Source organism: Eupeodes corollae, chromosome 2 (genome assembly GCF_945859685.1).
Source record: "Eupeodes corollae chromosome 2, idEupCoro1.1, whole genome shotgun sequence".
Lineage (NCBI taxonomy): Eukaryota > Metazoa > Arthropoda > Insecta > Diptera > Syrphidae > Eupeodes > Eupeodes corollae.
Window position 1 is genome coordinate 111,834,468 of NC_079148.1, and position 24,035 is coordinate 111,858,502.

The 24,035-nt window shown below is 31.5% G+C and overlaps 1 protein-coding gene across 1 annotated transcript; it reads right to left on the reverse strand.

Annotated features, from left to right (window-relative positions):
* Positions 1 to 5,125: 5,125 nt before the first annotated feature.
* On the reverse strand, positions 5,126 to 22,161 carry LOC129948085 (uncharacterized). The gene is made up of 4 exons (XM_056058906.1): positions 21,705 to 22,161; positions 10,764 to 10,886; positions 10,159 to 10,670; positions 5,126 to 7,603 (listed from the first exon to the last, which is right to left on the reverse strand). Exons 3-4 carry the CDS (start codon positions 10,591 to 10,593, stop codon positions 7,244 to 7,246), a joined length of 795 nt encoding a protein of 264 aa, XP_055914881.1. The 5' UTR covers positions 10,594 to 10,670; positions 10,764 to 10,886; positions 21,705 to 22,161; the 3' UTR covers positions 5,126 to 7,243.
* Between the last annotated feature and the right edge of the window lie 1,874 nt (positions 22,162 to 24,035).

Sequence of the window (24,035 nt, forward strand, 5' to 3'; positions counted from 1 at the left end):
TTATTCCCAATCCATGAGAAAGGAGATTCAGCTGGTCCAGAAAACTAACGTGGAATATCCTTTCTTAATTCTTCTTATAAAGTATTTGTGTCAATTCTAACGAATCGCCAAACAGTTTTGCATTAACCATAACAAAATTCTTAAGGAATTCCAAACGGGTTTCTGAAGCGGCTATTTAATAAACGAAGCTATATGTACTATTTATAGATTTCAAATTCGCATTTGATACTATCGATAGAAGATCCGCGTTTTTCAAGCTGTATCAGCAAAATTTGGAAGAGTGCTAGAAAATATAATTGCGGTGTAGAATGAGAAAAGGTCGGATTGGATTGAAACAACAATGGGAAACAAGGATCTCTCTTGAGTCCGTATCTGTTTTCCCTGTTGATCGACAAGATCATTAACGATGCAATGGAAGAGATGTCAAAATTTATCTCTATGATCTAATCGCCAAATAAGAAGAAAAATACAGGTTTCAATGTACCCATTAGATAAGTAAATTCATCTGTACATAAGGCCACTTACTTTTGTTTGAATTGATTCTAATCAAAAATTATTATCGGTTTTATCTAAGATAAGAGGAGATTGTTGGTGAGATTGAACTTCTGAGACGATCTTCCAATAATTTGCACGCTTTGCAACATGTAGGTGATAGTAGACGTTATGCATTTCATCGGAAAGTACCAGATCCTGAAAGAAGTGAGAAGAACCTTCCTTGGCAGTGATGTATTAAGCGATGTAGAGGTGGTAGCTTTTCTTAACTGCTGTATACTTATGCTATCAAAAAGCCATTTACTATAGAATCCAAAATAATTAATGAAACCTTCTTATACCAACTTATATAAAGAATTATGTTCACTTTTTTATCTTTTTCTTTTCTTTTCTTAAATTAAAAATTGTATCTGTCGTTTTTAACTTTTAAAATACCATCAATTGCGAGTAAATTATGTCAATCGGGCAGACTTGCCGTCTTAACAGAGTTTAAAATTAATTGATATTTTGAAAATGAAATAAATTATAATTTAATCTAATTTACACAAATCAATTGAGAATTTTATTTAAAATTTTATCTAAAAAAAAACTCTATTTTCCTTGACACTTTCTCCCTATTTTTGTTTATGTTTCAGTGATTTGATTTGAGGGGGTTTTAAAATTGTTCATAAATTTTAGAAAAAATTTCTTTATTTTAAATTATGTGCGTTTTAAATATAACAAAAGAAAACAAAAAAAGATTTGATGGGTTCAAGTGGAAAAGAAACTTTGCTAACATCCTACTAGCTGTACTATCCACACAAAAAATAACTTGTTTTCAGTAATTCAAACAAAAAACAATTACAAAAAGTAGCACTGATCCGAAGGGGACATAATGTCGTTTCTTCGCCTCAATTTTGTAAGCCTGTTGTATTGAACTGCCACCTAACTGTGCAAAAATCAGAAGTATACTCGTGTTACGGTAATGAAAAGTCTCCTCCACGAAAGATTTTTGCTTTTCCACAGAAGTGAAGTTCACAGATAAGATTAGCAAAATCATTCCCACTCGTATACTTTTTTTTAAGATAAATAATTCAAAACGAACAGTACCTTTAAGCATCTTGCACATGAGCTAAAAAATGCGAAATGTTGATGTTAGCATACATTTCTTTCACATGAGCTTTATTTCTATTCGCAGACAGCGACGAATTGTCAATTTATAATTACCCTTTTTAACAAACAAAACAAGAGTGGTATAATTTTGAGGTTAAGTTGAGCGGGAACAACTTATTCGTTGCAGTGTGGATGGTATGTGGAACGCGAATAGAGTTTGACAGTTCGTAGGAACCACACTGCAATTTGAACTACCAAAGTGTTTTTACAAAATTTTATTATCCTAACATAAGTGTCAATTGGTTTCTTTTAATTTAAACGTGTTTTTGTTTGAAATTGACTTTTTGAAAATGTAAGATCACGTTTATTCTTCCATTCGTTGTTCGCTCTCATGTGCAAAGCCATTTAAGCACTATTCACATGAGCACGACGAACGAATATTCGTCGATTTTGACATTTCTTTCACATGATAGTTTTTAATTCGTTCCAAATGAACCAAAACGAGAATGATTTTTTTAGTTTAAGTACTCGCGATTATTTAATTCGTTAATTTAATGTGTAACGAGAATAAAATTTAAAGCAACTTACATTTTTTCGCGACGAATAAATTTTTTTTTAAATTGAGTAATATATGATATTGAAAAGTAAAAGAATGCATTATAAATCAAATAGAAGCTATATTGCTATCGTTTTGTTGAGAATTTTTGTGGATGTATGTCTTCAAACGAATATAAACTCACATTTTGTAGTTCATTCGTCGTTCGTTGGTCGCGCTCATGTAAATAGTAAACTGCTTTAGGGTATAATAGTTTATCCATGGTTAAAAAAGTTGTATTCACTGATTTTAGTGAATTATCTTTAATTTAACCATATATTGTGTATAAATAGTAAAAGTCAATTATATATTATAATCTGAAACACCAATAAAATCAAACCACAGTTGTACAACTGCCTCTTATTGGTTTATTTATCTGTTTGTATACTTAATGCAAATATCCCGATCCCTGTTTTACTGTAACCGTACTCAATTTATGTGAGTATCCCGGGGGTGATTCCTCATAGTAAGCAGTATTAGCGGCCCTGAACCAAGAATTTTTGAATAAATCTAATTTTGTAGTATGAATATTATTGGGTTATTGAATTACTAGGCGATCACATTTCTGATAGAATCCGACAGTCAGAGTTAATAGCTTTGCCTGACATTCATTTAAACTCCCAAATATCTATTGTTATTATTTTAATAAAAAAAATCATGAAACATTTGCTGCATTTATCGATCAGGAATAAAATCAATTATTATTCTTAAAAACTTATCTTCAACTTCTAGAAGAAAGCAGATAACCCTGAGATCATGAGCAGGAATCGCCACTGGAATTTCCATACCATATCAAACAAATTAGTGAAAAGACCATTTTGCAAGGTTTCAGAAAAAAAACAGTCAAAAATGACCCACGTTCCTACACACTTTAACCTAAAATACTATTATAGGAGAACTTTACGGGGACATCACCTAGTGGCTACGTCAACATTAATTCGGATAGACTTTTCTGACTTAAGTTTTTGTATATACAAAGCTGATAACATGGCTTAATCCTTCCTAAAAGGTGTACCTCAACAAATAACTTTTATTTTAGGATGCTGCAGTTGCCCGAAATCTTTTAATATGATTGATTCCACACCATTCTATTCCGGCCAAAAAGTGCGATGTGAAGTATAGGGTTTTTTTAAGACTCTTCAATGTTAGGTGGCCAAATTTGAGACGCCCGGTTCAGTAAAAAATCATCCAACACCCCTACGTTCAAGGAACGCAAGATCGGCAGAGAACATCACCTTCTTCAACTTGGCGAATTTTGCGTCGGGATTTGAGCCTACACCCGTACATGATCTTACTAACCCAGGAGCTCAAAGTTCATGACCACAGACAACGCCAAGCCGCCGTTTTGGGCTGACTGGGCTTCGAATCGTTTGAAAGAGGATATCAATTTTGGCCGCAAAATCATCTTTAGTGACGAGGCATTTTTGGATCAATGGCTGATTTTGAGCCGGCGGCGTAATTGGTCCGTAGTTTTTTGAAAACGACGTATGTGAGGCAGTCACCGTCAACAACGAGCTCTACCTAACGATGATAACTATTTGCTTATGGCCAAATTAAACCATATGGACCTAGACGACGTGCCACACAGCAAACACCACGACATCTACCCACCATTATTGAAAAATCCGATATAAATAGTCCTAACGGAAGAGTGGTTTAAAGTAAGAATAGTTTAGCAGTTAAAAGGTCAAACAAATGAAAAGTTACCCTGAGGCTTCACAAGAGTAAAATCCAATCCAGCTTCTCTTCCGCAATCTTATCCGCAATACATTTTTTTTTTTGACTAGGCATATTATGTATTACCATGAGCAACCTCAAATATCACATTTGACATTAGAAACCGTTAATATATTGTTTACTTTTTTGTTGATTTACCTTTTTAGTGTCGGTAGTTATTGTTTTTTTAAAACACTAACTTTCAAACAAATTATATAAAAAAATGCATTTGAGTAAACAAAAATTAACCTTTTAAAATAAATGATTCAGAAGCTGGAGCAACTACAACAGCTAACTATTCAAGAGGATAAAAAACACTGGTTTTTGGGTGAATCCATTTCTCGAAGTAAGGGAACTTCATGATTTGGAGGCGCACCTACTCAAGGACTTACCTACTATGGGAGGACTGTGCAGACTATAAGAATTTTCGTTGGATGTCGGTGGAAAGCTTTGAAGCTGTTTTGTGCCTAGTAAAGATAACTTGGAATTAATGATTTTAGGCACTCGACGACAATTTTAATTTCAAACATTAACTTTGGAAAATGGGCGCTCACCACTACATACAACGCAAACGTCAAATTAGATGACAGGATTCTGAAAAATCCAAACTGCGATGACCGGATCATGGACTGGATGTTGGATTGTTGGTCTCTATTGGATTATCTAATGACAGGCCGATAGTCTTGTCATTAGAAATGTTCAATGGAGACCCCAAGTTAAAGAGTCAAATAGTTGAATGGTTAAAAGTTTAAAAAGTTAAAGAATTGAAAATTTGAATAGGTAAAAGTTTGAAAAGTTCAATGGTAGAGTGTTTAAACGTTTAAAAAGTTATTGGGTTGAATGGGCTGTTTCTACGAGATTTCAAGAGTATTATGATTAAACTCAGACTTTAACAGAATACAGATTCAAATAAAGCTATCCATGTTGATGAAATTGTAGCAACCAATTATACTTTTATAAATATCGGACATTTTTTCTCGATGCATGAATACCCTTATACAATTTAAAAACATGAATACCATTAGGTTTACCGTTATGCTTTGTACAAAGGGTGGTTAGGGGGATAATAGTAAATACCATATAAATATTGAGTTAAAAATCCCTTATTCTTGAATATGCAAGAAGATAGATAAATAAAATAAAGATTTCTTATTTTTGGTATTGTAAGAACTAGCAAAAAATTAAACATCTAGAGTTGCTGCTCTACCAACAATTTCAAAAATTAAATCATTCCATTTATTTGAAGGTAATGTTTATTTTTATTGCTAAAAATTCATGAATGTAAAAAATTATCAAAAAACTTTCTACTTTTGATAATTCGTTACGAAACAAGTGTAAGTAATTGTTGATTAATATTGTCTTAATTATTTTGTTTCTTCAGTAAAACTAATCAAAAACTAACAATTGTTGCATGCAACTATTTCTAAATAATTTAAAATTTATTTTTATGTTTTTTTTTTTTATTTTATATAAAAAAAACTATAAATTAAAGAAATTATTTTTGTTTTGTTTATTTATTCTTTTTTTGTTTAATTCTATAATTTGATTTTTAATTATGTATGTATATTTATTTAATATCTTATACATATTTGTATCTATATAGAATATTTTATATCAAATAAAAATCTATTTTGTTTTTTGGAAGTCTTTTTGTAATGGTCTCACACTAAGCCGTGATATAATTATTCTTAAATCTACTAAAATAAATAATAAAAATAAATACAAAAGTTATAACGAGTACATTCTATTGAATTTTAGAGCTAAGTTTGAATGGGAAGATATTCTCCACAAAACAAAACAACACATCACATCCATATCTACATAAATGTTAAAAAGTTGTAAAATATCATTTTAGCGAACAACAATTATTTTGTTGGGACACATTGTAAGTTACTGTTTTATTGTTTATTGTATATAGGTTTTTAAATTTAATATATATTTAATTTTGTTGTTTTTTTTTTCATAATAAATAAAAAAGTAAACATTAAACTATGACTAACTAACACTCTTAAACAAAATATTTATGTTTGTATGTTATCTTTTTAAATTTATTTTTGTTAAAAAAGCTTTCTACTTTCATTGTATACAAATTGTTTCATTCGATATGTTTTATCTTTTCGAACTTTCTATAGGGTTTCGTTTTTGAAATTTTTAATAAGAATAATCCTAATAAATTCTCGGGATTAATAATACGAATTATTATAGCCCTCTCATTAAAATAGAGTGCTGAAAGAGTCTTTAAATGTTTATCAACTAGTTTATGACATTAAGTCTAAAATTTCAATTGACTTTTTATATAAGGGGAAGGAGCGGTTTTTGTTAACAAAATTATTCAAAAACCAGTATATTTAAAACATTGATATCGGTGGGTAAATAATCTCTAGCCATTCTACAGATGGGACTACTTTTAATTTTAAAAACAGATTTTAGTAAATAAAGATATCCAAATAGCTAAAAATGACTTGACTTGGTTCAATCATAATGGGATTTGGATCTATCGTTTATAGCAAAATGTAAATGTGAAACAAATTTCAACCTTAGCTGTTTTTATATAGCAATCCGAAATCCCTTAAAATCTGGGATCCCACATCAAGACTGTTTTTGATTCTGATGGCTATGAAGTTTCAAATCCAGGAGAAAATTTCTGAATTTTCTTTTTTCTAAAACAAAAACTCTTTCAGAATATTTATATTATTGATATGATTTTTAGATTTTTGTAGTTAAAACTAAATTTGTCAGTGAGAAAATCAGAAATGGTGCTCTTTTGATCTACGTTGTATTATTTAGTTCAAGTTTCTATTATGTCATAAATAGTAATTAAACTGACAAAACTTGGAACTAAAATACACATATGTATGTAGATTAAGTATATTTTTGTTTGATATTTTTCCAGAGTTGAACAAAAAAATATTTAAAAGTAAAGATATGTATGTTTTTATAAATTCTAACCTCAAGACCTAGTGAAATAAAAAAAAAATATTACTTTGTTGTTATTTAAATAAAATAATAATTAAACTTTATGAATCGAACCCTTTATGCCTCTTTTCGCTATATTTTTCTCTAATTGTACATTTTATGTAACTTTGATCACTAGGTATAAACTCACTAAAACTAACATTGACCACACACTAAATATAGGCAGTTTTTCAGATCATCTAATATTTAGATAGATATCATATTAAAAATCTACAACACACTATGTATTATCAAAAAAACTAAAACAATTGAAGGAGCCTATGAACTTACACGTTAGGTGTACTGTATATAGCAACTTGTAGTGGGGTACATCATTCTCAAATTCTATCATTTCCATGTGTTAAACAAAGTTTCATATGCATCTATATCTCATCACAGAATCGAACACACTGTAAATAGAGATAGGACAAAGAACATCATAGCAATTATGTCCTTGTGAAGAGTTCGATCCCGATAAAATGGCCGTGTGGTATATGACTCCTTGCGGCTTTGTTGCAATAGCCAAAGTGGTATCAGCAGTTGTAATATATCTGGAATCATAAATCCAATATCTCGTACTACTTGATGGGCATATCCTTCACCTCGAATCACATTCATAACAAATTGATCGAAACTACTGGCTGCTATGTGTAGCAGGGCAATGCCAACGATGCAAAATATTTTCTTCGATGTGACGGCATTGTTGGTGCTTGCTAGATGCATTATCATCACAGTTGATATAAGTTCGGTTATCTGGAAAGCACAAGTTACAGTTATTACATAGTTGTTAAAATGAGAAAAAAGAAGGAATAAATAAGGTTAGGTACAGGAAAAATTAAACTGAAAACTGGACATAAAACCATTAAGAATGTGATTTATCTTAGAACTTATTGAAGCTCTTAAACTGATAGCCCTTCATATAATTTTATAATTTATCCTCGTATTCAATGCAAATATTTGGGAATTATCTAATTGTTTCAAGGTTTAGGAACATATTGCGTTCAACCCCTAGTTGGATAGGCTATCTTGGGTAGGTGAAATTTACCTTTCTGAATTTTATTAAAAAAAAATATGTACTTTAAATGGAAAAAAATAATTGTAATACTTTCAACAAAGTTTTATAAATTTCTATGCAAATTAAAATAGTCTGTTGAGATATTATATTTTTAAAAAATATTTATTTATCAGATCATCTCAGATATGGTGTGTCTATGGGTCAAATGGTCATTTTTAATTCCATTTGGTCATATTTTTCGGAAACGAAAAAAGATGTTTGACAATTTGAGCAACGAAAACGTTCTCTCAACATACTCACTTGGCTAAACAAAAACAACGGTTTAACTCATTTAAGCAACTTTGTGAGAATAATAAGTTTATTAAAAATATAAACTCTTGATGTGAATTGGACTTAGGGAACAGGGAGAATTATCTACGCATTACACAAGCCTTAAAAATTCTCAAAATCAAACTTTACTACTTTTAACATATGCACAGTTTGCAATATTTATTATTACTTACATCTGATTTTTTTTTCCCATGGAACAACAGCTACAAAAAATAATTTCGAAAGTGGCCATATAATAATAATCACAAGAGTTTGGCAGCTGTAAAATTGTACGTAAAGCATTTTTGACGTGCCATTCACGCATGGATCTTCAATCGAATGTACATATTAGAAAAAAACAAATTGCGTTTTCTGATGTACGCTTTTTTATTTGACAAATATATACATTTTATAGAAACAATGCAAAAAAGAACATTTCGTTCCTGTCAAATCGACGTGTCGACGAGTTCTTTTGTTTCCATACATTTTGACTGGATGGATGAGGTTCCCAATATCAAAGATATCTGACATTTAACAGTGGGCAGGTTCAGACGACATTAGGGAATTAAAGGTAAGGCGAGTTTATAGTATCTGATTGGTTGGATGCCAAAAAATTGTCTTCCAATTAAGACAACTTTATTGAAACATTGATTGGAAAGTTAGTCGAGAAAAATGTTCCTAACTATCAAGTCAAGTCTACATAAGGCAAAATGTCAGCTGATCGTGTTTTATTCTTTTCAACTGAAAGTTGAACTTCCTAACTGTGTGATTTATTTCTTTAGGGCACAAATGTGTTTTTTACATATGTAATGCTTTTTGAGAGAAACATCCAGAAACGGGATTTTAGAATTCCTAAAACTGACCATAATTTAGATTTTAAGTCGTTTTTTCACTTTCCTGTAAAATTTGGCAAATTGGACTTAGCACGTTTACACATTTAGCCGCCGAATTTTTATCTCAACTCTCGTTTGTCAAAACCTTAACAACACTGAGAAATTGGAATAACTTACAAATTGTTACCCAATACATATGTAGATTTATGAGAAAGATATATATGTATGTGAGACGCACATTGCCGTAACGGGAGGTATTAACTGAAAAGTAATTAAAGTGGTCTGCAACTACTCAGAACTTCACTTTTCCAATGTAAAATAGATCCTTAAGAGTTAGTTATAACTATGATTGGACATTTTTTGAGACAGGTTGATAATAGTTTTCATGGAAAATGTCTGTCATAACATAAATATTTAATACTTGGAACCAAGCATTTTAGGTTAGAGTTGATTTTTGAAAGTATACAACTGACATGTGGGAATACAAAGAAAATATATAGCTTTCAGTGGAATGATTTGTTCCGAAATGTGAAATCAACAGTAAGCTGTTAATTAAAAAGGATTTGATACTTGACTGAAAGAAACTAACTATGAACTGAAAGAAAAGCTCCGGATTAAACAAAATATATGTTTTAATCTTGAAACAAAATGATCAATGATGGAAACCAATGAGGGCTATAACTGAACTCCAAGAAAAGGATATAAAAGATTGAGAAACAAAAAGCACTAAACTGTCAATTCTGATAAGAATACATTCATAAAAACAAAATAAATAATATTAGGAGAACCATAACAATCGACAAAATAAACTTATTAAACCGCAAACTACTTACATAACTCCAAAGTTTAATTTGTCACGCTAGCTGTCATTCCATAAATATCAATTTCTACAAAATTCTCATACACATTTATATGTATTTAATATTTGTATTTATCTACCTACAATTCTACAAAGGTACCTATATATTGATAAATTTCCTACAAACTATAATGGTTAAGAGTTTTCTTAAGAAGTTGACGTAAGTTCGTTTTTGTCATATGTCACCACGAATGCTATATATCTCCTCCTTACATAATATTTATGTATATGGAAATTTATTTCTTTTTTTCCCCCGGATACCGAATCCCGACCCACACCTATGAAAACTTACCGTAAAAAACAATTGATGGTTCCACTGGTGGTAGTAATCGTCGTTATAATAATTCATGCACGCCCACCACGCATAATAGTGAGAGAATATCGACAACGAAAAAAGCAATACCATAGAATATCTGACACGATTCTGAAGAATCAGAGCAATCAATTGTTTTATGCATTCGTAGAGTCCAATCACTGCCAAAACTGTTAAAATCCACATTTTCATTGAATTCTGGGTGGCATTGAAGTACATGTGTTTGTACGAGGCAATTCCGGACTCGTAGGGTCCTTTGAATACGGTATCCCAACAGGAACATGAACAAAACCGCTTATCCACAAACCGAGCATAGTTCTGCCAGAAATACCACAGAACGGCAATGTGGGCTGGAGGTATAAGAGCTGGTGCTAGGCTTCCACATGCCGCTGGCAACCATTGTGTGTGGAACATTTTTAGCTACACTTATTTTGTGTCGTCGCTCGCCGTCGTAGATAGGACGTAGGTAAAATATGGGCCGGTGCTGGTGACTATAATGGAAATGTTTTATATACACATTATGTACTTAGTGATATTTTATACAAAGTATTTTGAAAACAAAATAGTTGACCTTTTAAACTTACCTGCTTGAAATAGTCCAGATTTTATTGCAGGATGGACATTCGAAATTCCTTCATATTTTAGTTATTTCGATTTGTTCTCTTAGTTGAGCAGATGGGTCGTTCCAATTCATTTTGATTAAGATTCTGTAAAGATAAAATGAGGATTAATGTTTTGAGAAAATTGTATTTATCAAGCCCTTTTATAAAAATACAATGTGTATTTTTGAGATTTTTGAAAAATAACGTGTTGCTATATTTAACGCTCCTAAAGCTGCCTACTCAGGGTTGACTTAACATAAAGATGTGTCTTTGAGCACATCTTAAAGATGTTCTTTACTTTTCTCTAAAGGAGGCCTTTAATATTTAATTAACATAATGTGTCTTGACCTTACGTTTACATATTTCAAAGAGACAACTTTGGTTATTAGATTTTTAGAGAACACTGTTGTTCAACAAGATAAGATATGGTCTAACTATTAAATTCGGACGACTCCATTAATAGCATTAAAAGATTCCAACAGGACTCTAAATGCCATATCTAAAAACAAAATTTAGAGTTTTTGGTGCATTTCACACAGAAATGTAAGAAATTGTGCTGAAACGTAGCTTTTTTCAAAAATGATACATTCTTTTCAGTATTTATATTAATTCAGACAATGAGAATGTTCGCCAGAAAATGTGATGATTTTTGTTCGTATAAGAAAATAAAACAGAATCTGTTATGTAGATTTTTCTGCCTTTTTTTGACTTAGTTTTTTTTAACTCAATTTTCGGGAGTCTATATTATTACTATCGTTATCAGTCTGCTTACTCGTAGATTGGCGCTGATGCTAGAGAAGTCAACAAAACTTACTTACTTGGAAAGAGAAAAATGTTTGGTTCTTGAATTTAAGGAAATAGGTGCATTAAAGTACATAGTTTTTCTAAAAATTAAATAAAAAGAAATTAAGGTGAACAAATAAATTGGAAAGAAACTTCAATGTGCCACTCACAAGCAGAATCTTTTTTCACTTCAGTACACAATAGATTCAAAGCACAATTCAATATAAAATTAAATTAGTTTAGCAAAAGTGTCACTTTTGCTGTGTTTGGGGCATTTATATTCTTGAAATTCATGTTTCAATCTCTTGATGCTTTAGAAAAAGCAAAAAAAGTACATTTCCTTTAATTTTTAATATCTTAATAGTTTTTGTATTTTATAGAAAATCGATTTTGATAAAAAAAAAAACACTTTAAGAAAGCCTTACACTATTAATGATCGTCAAAATAAAACAAGAAGGAATTGAAGACGAATTTCAGGAATTTTAAGGAAATTTCTGATGAATAGTAGCTCATTCTTTCAGAAAAGATCTTATGCAAATAATTTAAAGCATAACTAAAGATTTTTCCAATTCTGGGTGAAAACAAAGATTTAAGTTGTTTTTGACAGAAAACCGCTTTTTGGTGAATATCGTTAAATTACTAACAAATCTTAAGATTAATGGCCCCAGAGCAATACTTCCGGTCGTTGTCCTGTTGAAATATCCAGGCTATAGTTAAATTGTCAGCATAAACCCTATTTAAATGACTGTTCAAAATGTCCTTGTACATTTCTGCTGTCATATTTCTATGAATTTGCACCAATGAACCAACTCCTGATGATGTAAAACATCCCCAAATCACGGAAAACCCTCCATGTTTTACAGTTTTTTTTGTATTTCGGGTCCAATTTTTTCAAGGAAGGACGCCTCTCATACTGTCTTCCGTCACTGTTAAAAACGTTAAACTTAGATTCGTCGCTCCACACGAACAAATACCAAAAAATTGGACTTTTATAAAGGTGTTGTTTAGCAAACCTCATTCTTTGAGCAAATTTTTTTTTGACAGGATGGGCTTACGTCTAGCGATTCGTCCATTCAAATTTTTTTCTTGAAGTTGTCTTCGTATGGTTCTTGCTGATAATTGTACATTATAGTTCTCCTCCATGTGGGCTCTTAATTGAACGGATGTCAAAAATGGATCCACTTTAGAAAGCCTAACTAATGTTCTGTCTTCAGCCGGAGTAGTTTTTCGCTGCTTTTTGCGAGGAAGGTTCTGAAAGATTTGGTGTTTTTTTTTAACTGCGTTCCTAACTTTACCTCAAGCAAAACCTAGTAATGTGCTTACTTTCATAACATTTTTGTACTTTTTCTAGCAGTTGACAATTTTTCTTTCACATGGAGTAGAGGTTTTATTTCTTCCCGTAACTGTTATCAATTAAATATTTTAATTTTTAATATTACACTTCCTTAATAATAAAACTGTTTTATTAAATTTTGATAAAATATCTACATGGAATATTATAAAACTACCTGTTTCAAATGTAATGGCTTAATTAGTGACCACCTGCACTGCGACTTAACAACAAATAAAGCGCTTTGTTTTAAAGCAAAATATCTTTGAACCTAAAAAAAACAGACACAAAGTGATACAGGAAAGCTTTATTGAAGAGAATAGGGCACATTCGTTTTGTGGCTTAATTGTATGACCATGAATGAATATGTATTTATATGTAATATTTTGGTTTCCTTTTACGATGAGGCAAAGATGATGGTAAATTAATAAAAACAAAAATGGGCGATAGAAATCAAATTCTGACGGAATTCTTGTATTTACTTATAAAAGATACCATATGGTTGGAAATTGTTTACAGAGAACGTTTAATGTAAATAGAAATTGTAGCGGCTACGGTTTCAGCAATTAAACGCTATTCAAGTTTTGTAAAGCAAAACACATCGAAACGTTCATATATGTATATTTTAAAAATTAAAAAAAAATCAGGAAGGCTTTAATATAAGTGAATAGTTTCAGTTATTTTTAGACCTTGATCAATTTTGCATTGAAGACAAAATATTTCAATAAACAAAAAACTAAAAAAAACTGTTTTGTATATAAATCATAATTTTTACAAATAGCTTCAACACCTTTTCATAAATTATTCTTTCGACAAGAATTTAACTACCTATTTTGTTTCATTTAAAATTACATGGTAATTTGTCCCGTAGCTTGATGACCACAACAATCGCGTGAAACAAAAATTCAAATCAAATAACGACTATTTAACGAGAGTGCATGCTTAAACCGGGAAACGGAAACTCCGCCCCTATAATTCTATAGAATATAGCTTCAAAACTCTAATGTTCTGGCTCAAAAGGCACAAACACTTAATTATTTTTGTTATAGTTTTGTTTTGCTTTTTATAATGTTCCCTTTTGCAACCCAAGAGCCTTCACCATTGCCATCCTCATAGCCACAGGGAAAATGAGTCCTTTGCTATAGCAAGAACTTTGAATAACTTAAATCAAGTGCGACAGCAACAAAAACCATTAAAAAGGAAGGAAATGACTCTGATTCAATTTCACACACGCCAATAAACCCTTGTTAACCCCGCCATAGGACAAATGGGTGATAAAAGTCACATTATTCAAGTGCCTCTATATAGTTGTTGTGTTTGGTCTTCGGTCTCATTGCATGCTGCCGGAAGGAAGTATATGGCAAGTATGCTAAAACCTAGTTAGCTTACACTTTCTTGCATTAACTTATCTTTTTTTTTTCTTTATAAACAACATTGTGGTTGATTTTGTTGTTGGTCTTGAAATTTGTATGTTGTTGAACTTTTTAAACACCTGATTTCATTTTACACACTTCGTTGGGCAAATCAATTTGATTACTTTCCTTTTTTAAAATGAAAATTAAATGGAATTTTCAACTGAAAAGTAAGAAATTTGAAACTTTACATTTTAGCAAGTAGAACGCCTTGTTTGATTGAAATATTTGGTCAAAAGTTTCATTTTAGCTTGTTTATCAAACTTCTCTACAACAAGGTCTGATATGTGATAGAATTTTTTTTTTAAGAAAAGAACAAAAATCAAGGGAAGGAGTCATAAAATGAAGGATTTGAAACTGTCACAATTTTGTAAAATTTTGTTAAAAAATAAAACAAATAGATTGAGCTACAAATTGTAGAGAACTAGGGCCCAGGGCCGTCGACATTTACCTTTTTTTTTCGAAGTTCGAGCCTACTGATATGGTAGGTTGTAATTTCAATTACGAATAGCATGAAATCGGTTGGAATTAAAGGAAATACCAATTTTTTGCTTGCAAAGTGAACCGGAAAAAAGGATTAATATTATCACGGGTATCAACCAGGTTAGTTGAAATGGAGGATGGTTAGAAAATAATTCTACATGCGTGTAGATCAGATTCCTAAACTGATTCATACATTCAATTCGATATTGCTTTATTGTTTATTGTTTTTCTTTATATTAATACATATATTATCACAATGTTTTCATTAGAGTTTGTTTGCATTCAACGAAATATTTTCTTTTTGCAAACGAGCTTTCTGAGCAGCAAAAAAATATATCTAAATTCAATTTCCTTTCCAAAGGTGCTTCGATCTTATGATGAGCACGAACGATGAAAATTCTTTGTTCTGGCAAGGACGCTAAATGAACGTTCGGCACACACGGAGAGCAATACAAATGTTGGGGAAAATCGTCTCCAAGTTCTGGGAATAAATAGCATTGAGCAAACTCAATGGTGGAAGAATTATCCTAGCTACCTGCATATAATTATGTCGGTCATACTTTTATATGTTATCTATTGAACTTATGTATGGCTGGTTTGATATACACACTTTGAAGCGATTTGATATTCTTCAAATCTTCAGTAAACAACTTTTTAAAATATTACTTATTCAATATTGCGAAAACCACAATTGAAAAACGTTTGCGTGGGATTTTCCGGTCCCCTGAAACCCAATCAAAATTTTCTTTCCAGCAAAAACAAAAATAGAAGAAAAGAAACTTTATGAGAACAAAAATCGAAATAAATATTTTTGTTTTGTTTAAAGCACTTGTTTTGACTTTAAAAATTTTCAAAATAAAATAAATTTGAAAGTTACGTTAAATTAAATAAGAAAAGCGAATCAATTTATTATAACTTTTTTTTCAATAGTTCAGTGTTCAAAATGTACGCCAATAATAATCGATTCTCAAATCGCCAAGCAAACAGGGGTCCGATTGCGAAAGCAAGAATGATTTTAAATTTTCGGGCCTCTAAAAATGAGTGGGATTAGGTATGTTGATGATGAATATAGAGTATATTAAAAAAAAAACACTCTCCTCATTGCTTTCAGTTTTACAGGCCCCTAGAAATTCCCGGGTCAGGGGTTTTTACCCCTTCTCGATGGGACTGCTACTGACTAACTAATTTCAACCATTTTCGTGTTCAAGCAACGGCATGAATGGTGGTAACCTAGACATTTTATACTAAATCCAAGCGTCTATTGTTTACTTCTAATTCCAAGCAAGATGCAGAACCCGTGAACACAACAAAAATTATGACGGCATGTATTGCAAAGTGAGGAAGTTAAAAAATTGGTCAAAACACTGACGTAACATGGACAACTGTTTGCACTTTGTACAGAAATGAAAGACCAGTGTCCAAATGAAAGCCGTTGCATTCTGAAATTTAATCAATGCGTAAAATTGGTGGTCATTTTCAAACTAAGGCAAAACCTACAAATTTCTTTATTTTCGAAATATCGTTCAGAAATAAAATACGTTTTTCGATCCTACAAATGAAGGGAAAGTCAAATCACTAGTAAATATCGAACAACTTTTTAACAACAAAAACATATCCTCTTGATTGAATTATTTCGTTGAAAATGTTATGATATGACATGATTTTATCTAAAGACTTTTATTTACATATAAAAACTGAATGTACATTATCAATTGCATTCAAAATATAATTATTGTATTGAGTTTTTCAGTAAACGAATTAAATTAACGACAAAGATCTGATGAGGGCGCTAAGATATTCCACGAGGATAAAATTATAAGCCTGCTGTTGCTTTTGTTTTTCAACACAGTCTATCAGAATAAACAAACAAAATATTTGATTACTAAATAATTACAATAAATTGTGGAATTTTCGCATGTTTATTTTATAATATAGTTTTTTTCTTTCTTGGCTTTGAGGTGAATAAACAGTTATTTATAGATCAGTTGGTTAATTATATGCCAAACAAAAAGATACAAAAATCTTGCGATGAGATGGGATAAGTTAAATTTACAGATTACACTGCGAAAACACTGCAAGCATTATCTGGCCAATGGCTCGAGGCCAACGCTGGCACACCACCGCGCCGAGCCGGCCTCTACCGTGCAGCGTAATTAGAAGAACAAACCTTAAGCAAAAATTATATGCTAAATATTCTTCTAAAAGAACACACAATTCATAGGAAAAGACATGCAAAAAAAGCTATTTATCTAAACAGAAACAATTGCGGCGATGTTCTATACTACCTAAAAATAGGACATTTATTTTTCATACGTCTAACCGTATAAATAAAATATGTTATAATGTAGGACTTAAGGAGAGGGAAAGACATTTTCATTGATGATGAACTCTATGTATGAGAAACGAGCCTTCATAAAAAACATAAATATTTAATTATTTAGACTAGAAAAAGCGATTAATCATTTGGTAAAAAGAGAAGGATAAGTTATATTGAGAGCAATGGAGTTTTTACTCAGAGGCAAATGCGAGGTATACGTTTTCTTCATTTTAATGGTACCCAAAAATTCCAGAGAAACGAAAAAAGAGATAAATAATTTCAATTCATATGGTAAAAGCGATTTACCTATAAAGTAAGTCAAAGGTTAACACAGAAAGTACATATCTGTTCTTCAAAATGTGTTCGCATTAATGATCAAATATTAAACGTTTCCTTGGAAAATCATAACACAACTACAGGAATTTCCAATAAGAAGTTTCATTGGGGTGTTAATAATAAACGATATCAATATCTTTCAATTTCGGTGATGAGAAATTCAATAAAATATAACGCGAAAGTGCAATCTATTCACCTTAACAGTAACACGAGACTCACTTTTGAATAAGTAAGGTTCAATCAAACCGCACGAAACAGAGAAGTGAAGTTTAAGAACCTTTTCAGCAATGGTTCTTTGGTGAGCTTATTAATGTAACCTTTGGAAGTGAAAATAGGCCTCATCACTGAACACAATTTTGTCAATATCCGTATCATTTTTTTATAGTTGACGGGCACTCAAGGGGTTGTAAATACCCTTAACATGTTTAATGTTTAAACACAATGTGAGCTTTAAGAAAATAGGGAAGGATAAAAAAGGAGATACCGATGCACATTGGTCTTAAAGTTCTGAACATCAAATGGGAGGAAAAACAGAGTTGGGTAAAGCATTCCACATTCTCGACGTGCGGTTAAAAAAAGTACGTCTGAAACTGAGCTCAAGGGTAAACTGATGAGTATTCCTAGAAGAACGAGTACTGCGGCTGTATTATTTGAGGGGGGGAATGCAACTGGCTAATTGGACAGAACACTGTTTATAAAAATATCGGTAGAACAACGAAATACATTTTGATACATTTCAAGGTCTAAATAGCTAAGAAGTTACGCAATCAACCGGGTTGTGTTTTTGTGCTGACAGAACTTAAAATACTTTAGGGCTATGCCTTTATGTTTAATACGGTGTAATGTCGTTTGTGGAACACTTAATTACAAATATCGACAAAGAGGAGACAAACCTTGGTTTTTGACAACACTATAAGAACTTTAAGTGAACGAAATTCAGACAAACAATCTTTAGATGAAATAGATATTTTCCCAGGGGGAGGGGGCATGTGCTCGCAATTTATTTATTTATCTTAAATGTGAGAACATGTGCTCCCCACTTCAGTAGTCTTTTTTCGACCTCTCTTTTGAACTAGATAGATAGATAAAATCTTTATTTTTTCTTATTAAAGTTTAACAATAATTCTAGCTTAAGAATAACCACTTGGCAATTCTGCCGTCTGCCTGATTTGACATTTCATAATACAAGAAAAATATTAAAAGTAAAATAATTAAACTAAATAATTAATTTATAATTTAAAAAAAATATTAAAAATTAAAAAAAAAAAACAATAATAATAATACAACAATTTTGTTAAATTTGTATACTAAAATAAATTAGTTAAGCAATAGAAAAAACTTAATAAGCAATCATTAACAATTTTGATATGATTTGAAACACAAAATTAAAATATTTTTAAATAATGTTAGCCTGATAGGTAAACATTAACAATTTTGGTATGATTTAATTGTAATTACAATTTTAATATGATTTAAAACATGAAAAAGATCAATTTTGAAGTGATTTGAAACACAAAATAAAACAGTTTTAAATAATGGTAACTAGCCGAATGGTTAGGCTTTACGTTGTGGAACTATTTCGGAAATGTAGGGCGTGCTTACAGAAATTATATAGGGTGAACCATCCTAGCGAACTATTTAATATCTCATATCTCATATCTTTCATTTAAATGTAATCGACGAATTTCCTGTGGCATCGGGCATACAGCAATAAAATGATGTATATCTTCTCTGTTACATAAACTACAAATTTGTGGAAGATCAGCACAATGAGGCACATAGTTAAGGTTTAAAATATCAACTGGTGCTATAAAGATATAACTTATAGCTTCCGTCAGTTGAAATAGTTAGCTTCTGATAGTAATATGTGATTGAGGTTCCTATAGGTGTTCCTGGAGGATGTTGAATTGTTGACGAAGCTTTAGAGAGATGCTGATTGTAATTTCTTTCATTAATTTTAGCAATAACATTTGCAAACATAGAGCTCCATTCATCTATGTACATTTAACTCCAATAAAGTTAAGTTAGCTTTATGTGAGATAGCTAGCTGACTCCATTTTCTGAAAGGGGTGTCATTAGATTACAGTATAGTCTTAGCAAGAGGGTTTTATAAAGACTTCTTTCATCACTCTCATTAAATAATCCGAGTTCATTTTGAGGTTTTAAGTATATATTGGCGTTACGCCAGACTCCACGTAAATACAATAATTTGTTGTTGAATTTTGAAATGTTAACAAGCGTTTGAAAAAATGTCTTTGAATTGCTTCAAAATCCTCGAGAACCATGTATCCAAAAACTTGAGCACCGTAGCACATACAAGTGTTGACAGTTGCTTGAAAGACCCGATATTTTGACACTAGATCGATTTTTGGATTGGCAAAATACTTTGGCGATAATAAACTCAACGCAATTTTATCCTCTTTGCTTTTTTGTTTGACATGCTTAGAAAAATTTAAATTATGCGTAAGTATAACTCCAAGATATTTAAACTCTTGTACTACTTCAATACGTTAATACGGTCACTCAATAACCAATTCTCTTCCGGTAGCATTCTTTTTTGACGCGCTTCAAAAATCATTATCTTTGTTTTGTTTGTGTTTACATGCAAACCCCACCTCTGTTTATTTGTAGCTACAGAATGAAAGGATTTTCAGCTCGTATAACTAAATCGTCCGCGTATAGCAAAACTTTCCCTTGGATATCGACAAAGAATATTCCTCCTTGAACTATAGAACGCTCAAATTCAAAGTACTGCTTTTTTTAAGTTCCTTAAATAATTTTAAATATTATGCAGATATTTAGTGAGCAGGACAAAAATTGATTGTGTGTGCATGCTGTTAAAATTCTGGCTTTTTTTAATGTGTGTCAGGTATTCTTTTATTCAATCCCTTCCTGTGCCACCAAAGGTTTTTTCAAAGTTACTACCTCCTACGAGAAATTGATAAATCCTCCAAAAGTAATTCTTGTCTTGAAAATTGCTTTCTTAAAGTAGTCAGATTTGGCTTAAAATGGTAGGGCCGCTGCATCCCTGGCAACTCGCACTCAGGAATGGTTAGGAGTTGTAAGTCACTATAGACCCTAGTTCTCAACGGACTGTTGCGTCACTTCATTTGTTGGTATTTTTATACATATTCATAATTTATTTTATTTTTATTAGATTTTAAACGACTCAGGAACCTTAAATTGAAAAATTAAACTTGTAACCAAAATTTAAGATAAGGGTTTGAAGTCGTTAAACTTATTGCTCTTCGAAACAAAATGGTGTAACTTGATGTTAACTGATAGACGAATGTTAACAATTTCAGGTTGATTATTTTTATGAATTATTGTAGCCTTTCTTATGGCGTGAATGGAAGTGATTAATTCTTTTAACGACATTTTTAATGTTCTTATTAACCACATTTCTTGCCAGATATTCCATGTCAGTCAGTTTGGAATTCATCTTAAGGGAATATTGGCCTCTTCCTATCCTTTTCGTTTTACATCAGCATCGTGTCGTCAATGAAAAAAATAAAAGAAATCTAAGCCCTTTAATGCAAACACAGCATGTTCATTGTACACAAAGATTTTGTCACCCTTCTGACTTATAAGTGAAAGGAAAATAATAAACGGGTATAATAACAATAATCATGATGATAGAAAAACAATCAAGGCGAAATATTTTGTATACAAAAACAAATAAACAAACAAAAAAATGTACTCGACTCGTATATTTATCGTGAGTGTTGTGTGCTGAAGGTGACGTTTGAATGGGGGTACATTTTGGCATTTGCTTCAGCAGAACAATAATGCATGACAGACAGCAAACAGCACCCCCAACAAAATGCTATTGTGTGAGTATAGGTGTGTTTGTTTGTGAGGGTGTGCACGTAGGGTAGACGCCGTTGTTTTATCCGCTGTCATTTGAAGCAAATAGAACAGCGCACACTCTGACAACATGATGTGCACTCAGAAGTCTTTCAAAGCCACCTACCCTTACATTCCACCTAAATCACCCTCAGCCTCACCGTCACCTCTCCTCACCATCATAGCCCATAAAAACCCTTTTTGTTCTAAGAAAGAATATAATAAAAAAAACCCTTGATGGCCGTAATAAGAAGAAAATTATGGCACTCAGGATCGAGAGAGGAGATTTATCCTACCTACCCCATTTTCGTTCCAATTAAATTTATCTTGGTCGGGTAATGATTTGATGGATTTTAATAATGTTACATCAATTTTGCATAATACATTCGAAGGTTTTCAATAAATTTCGTACATACCGGTAGGAAAAATAATTTGTATCCAAATCCAATTTTTGTTCTATAAGACTTGCTTTTGTATCCTTTGATGAATAAGATTTTCTTTAAAAAATTCCCTTTTATCAATTGTAAATGTAAAATATATGCATTAAATCAGTTTTAATTCACATAAGAGAAGACCGGGCCCACATTTTATACGAGTTATAGCGGGTGGAAGACGCAATTGACCTTTTTTTCGTATCAAACACTTTATGATGAAAAATGCAATCTTTTAGCTTTCAAATTGTTTCTTAATATTTGTTTTCATAATTAATTTAATTCAAATAAAAAAGAAAAAGGCAAAAGAATTTCAAATATTATGTCTGCACTTGAAATTATTTTAGGTTGTTTTTATTTAATTGATAAAACAATTCTTAACCACATCGCGCCGAAAGTCGCTCTAGTTCATGTTTTCGGTTTAAGAAATTATTATACACTGCTTATAGACGGTAGAGATAAATACCGTCCGAAGTATCTGATGGATGTTCTATCCTTTACCAGTAGTTGGAAAACATTTTGAGAATCAGAGAGAGTTTTTGGGGATTTTCTTGTGGTGTGCATTTGTTTATGCGCGAAATTGAAAATTCGTGTTGCGCATAAAATCATATGGTCGTGTTTCGTTTGCTGATGCCGGTGTGGTACGTGTATTGTGTATAGCCCGTCGTCATGATAATGCTGGACCGGTCAGGTATTTTGAACTCGGCCTTGTTTGTCTAGAGAACGATTTTATCATTTTTATGTGAGGGTGTTATAAGCTTTTGCAGAAATTCAGCAGACATACTAATGGTGGATGAATTTTATGAAAAGAGAGCTTTGGGAGATATTGCACCTGTTGACATTTTTACGAAAAAGCTTATTGAATTTGAAGCCATGCGTAGCTAGTATTTATTTTCGTTCGTAAAGCTTTTTAACTTCGAAAAATTTTAAATATCCACAACTTAACATTTTGAAAAAAGGCGTTATTTTTGAAAGAGAATCTTTGTAGGAATTTGGGAAAAATGTGTGGGACTTATTTTAAAAGTAGGAAATAAAATATATAGAATAATAAAGATAAACTATTTTTTAACATAAAATTTATCAAATTTGTCAATTATAACAGATTGTTCAAGCAAGTACAGGGTTATCCATTTTGCGGTTTCAAAAGTAAACGTAAATAAAACACATATACAATATTAACTTTCATGATATTTCCTTTTTATTTTAAAATTTGAACGTTGGCATTATGTATAATAATATATACACTACATTATTCAAGCATCGCTTCTTTTGAGGAATTTTTTTAGAACCCCAAACATGACACTTTTGTTTATTAACATACCCCTCGTTTGAGAAATGCGCTTCGTTGCTGAGGAAATTTTTGTTCGAATAATCACCGTCCACCGCCTATTGTTCTAGCACCTATTCGACGTATATACCACGGTGTGAATGCTCAGCTGGCTTCAGTTGTTGTGTGAGCTGGACTTTTTATCAAAATGCAAAATACATCCTAATTCCTGAGAACGACGAGGATTCGACACATTGGGATCTTCAGCAAACCTTTTAGTTACAGCAGCGATATTTTCAGTGGTACGAGCGAAACGATGATGCACAGGCCCTACAATATCTGTAAACAATCTTTAAATTTCTTCACAATTTTTCCAATTGCTCTTAAGCACGATTTGTTTCTATGGCAGAATCACCATTTTTGTATTAGGTTTTAACAATTTGTTTGCGTAAACGACAGAATTTCAACTGTACAAAAAATTGGTTTAACAACTTAGTTTGAAGGATGTCGAATTACAGCCTGATACTTTTGAAACCGCACAATGGAAAACTCGTTATAATTGTATACACATAACAAAAAATTTCTTCAGTAATCTTTTATTTTGATAAAAACCAGGCTTAAGCCTCCTAAAAATTGAACTATGTTTTATTTTCTATCAGTAGAATCTACTAGAGTGATATAATGACTAAGTAGTGCAAAATAATGGCATAGTCCAACACCATTGTTTTGTTCAAGAAAACTTTATTGATATTACATCGGTACTTGGAAGAGAAGCGGCGCGGAGTTTTGAATGATATGATATTATGATGAAATAAAAAAAAAGGTTAAAGAAAGTCCTGTGACTGCAAAGTATTCTTACAATTCAGTAATGACATTGTTTTCACTCCCAAAATGTTAAAAAACTAATTGTTAAAAACAGACCTGCAATTGCAAAATCCTACACAATTTATTTGAAGTTTCACCAAAAATTCAAGACATTTTGTTGATTGATAGTTTCAAAGTGGATAAAGTAGCACTCAGGGTCTTCAATATGAGTGCAAGTGCATACT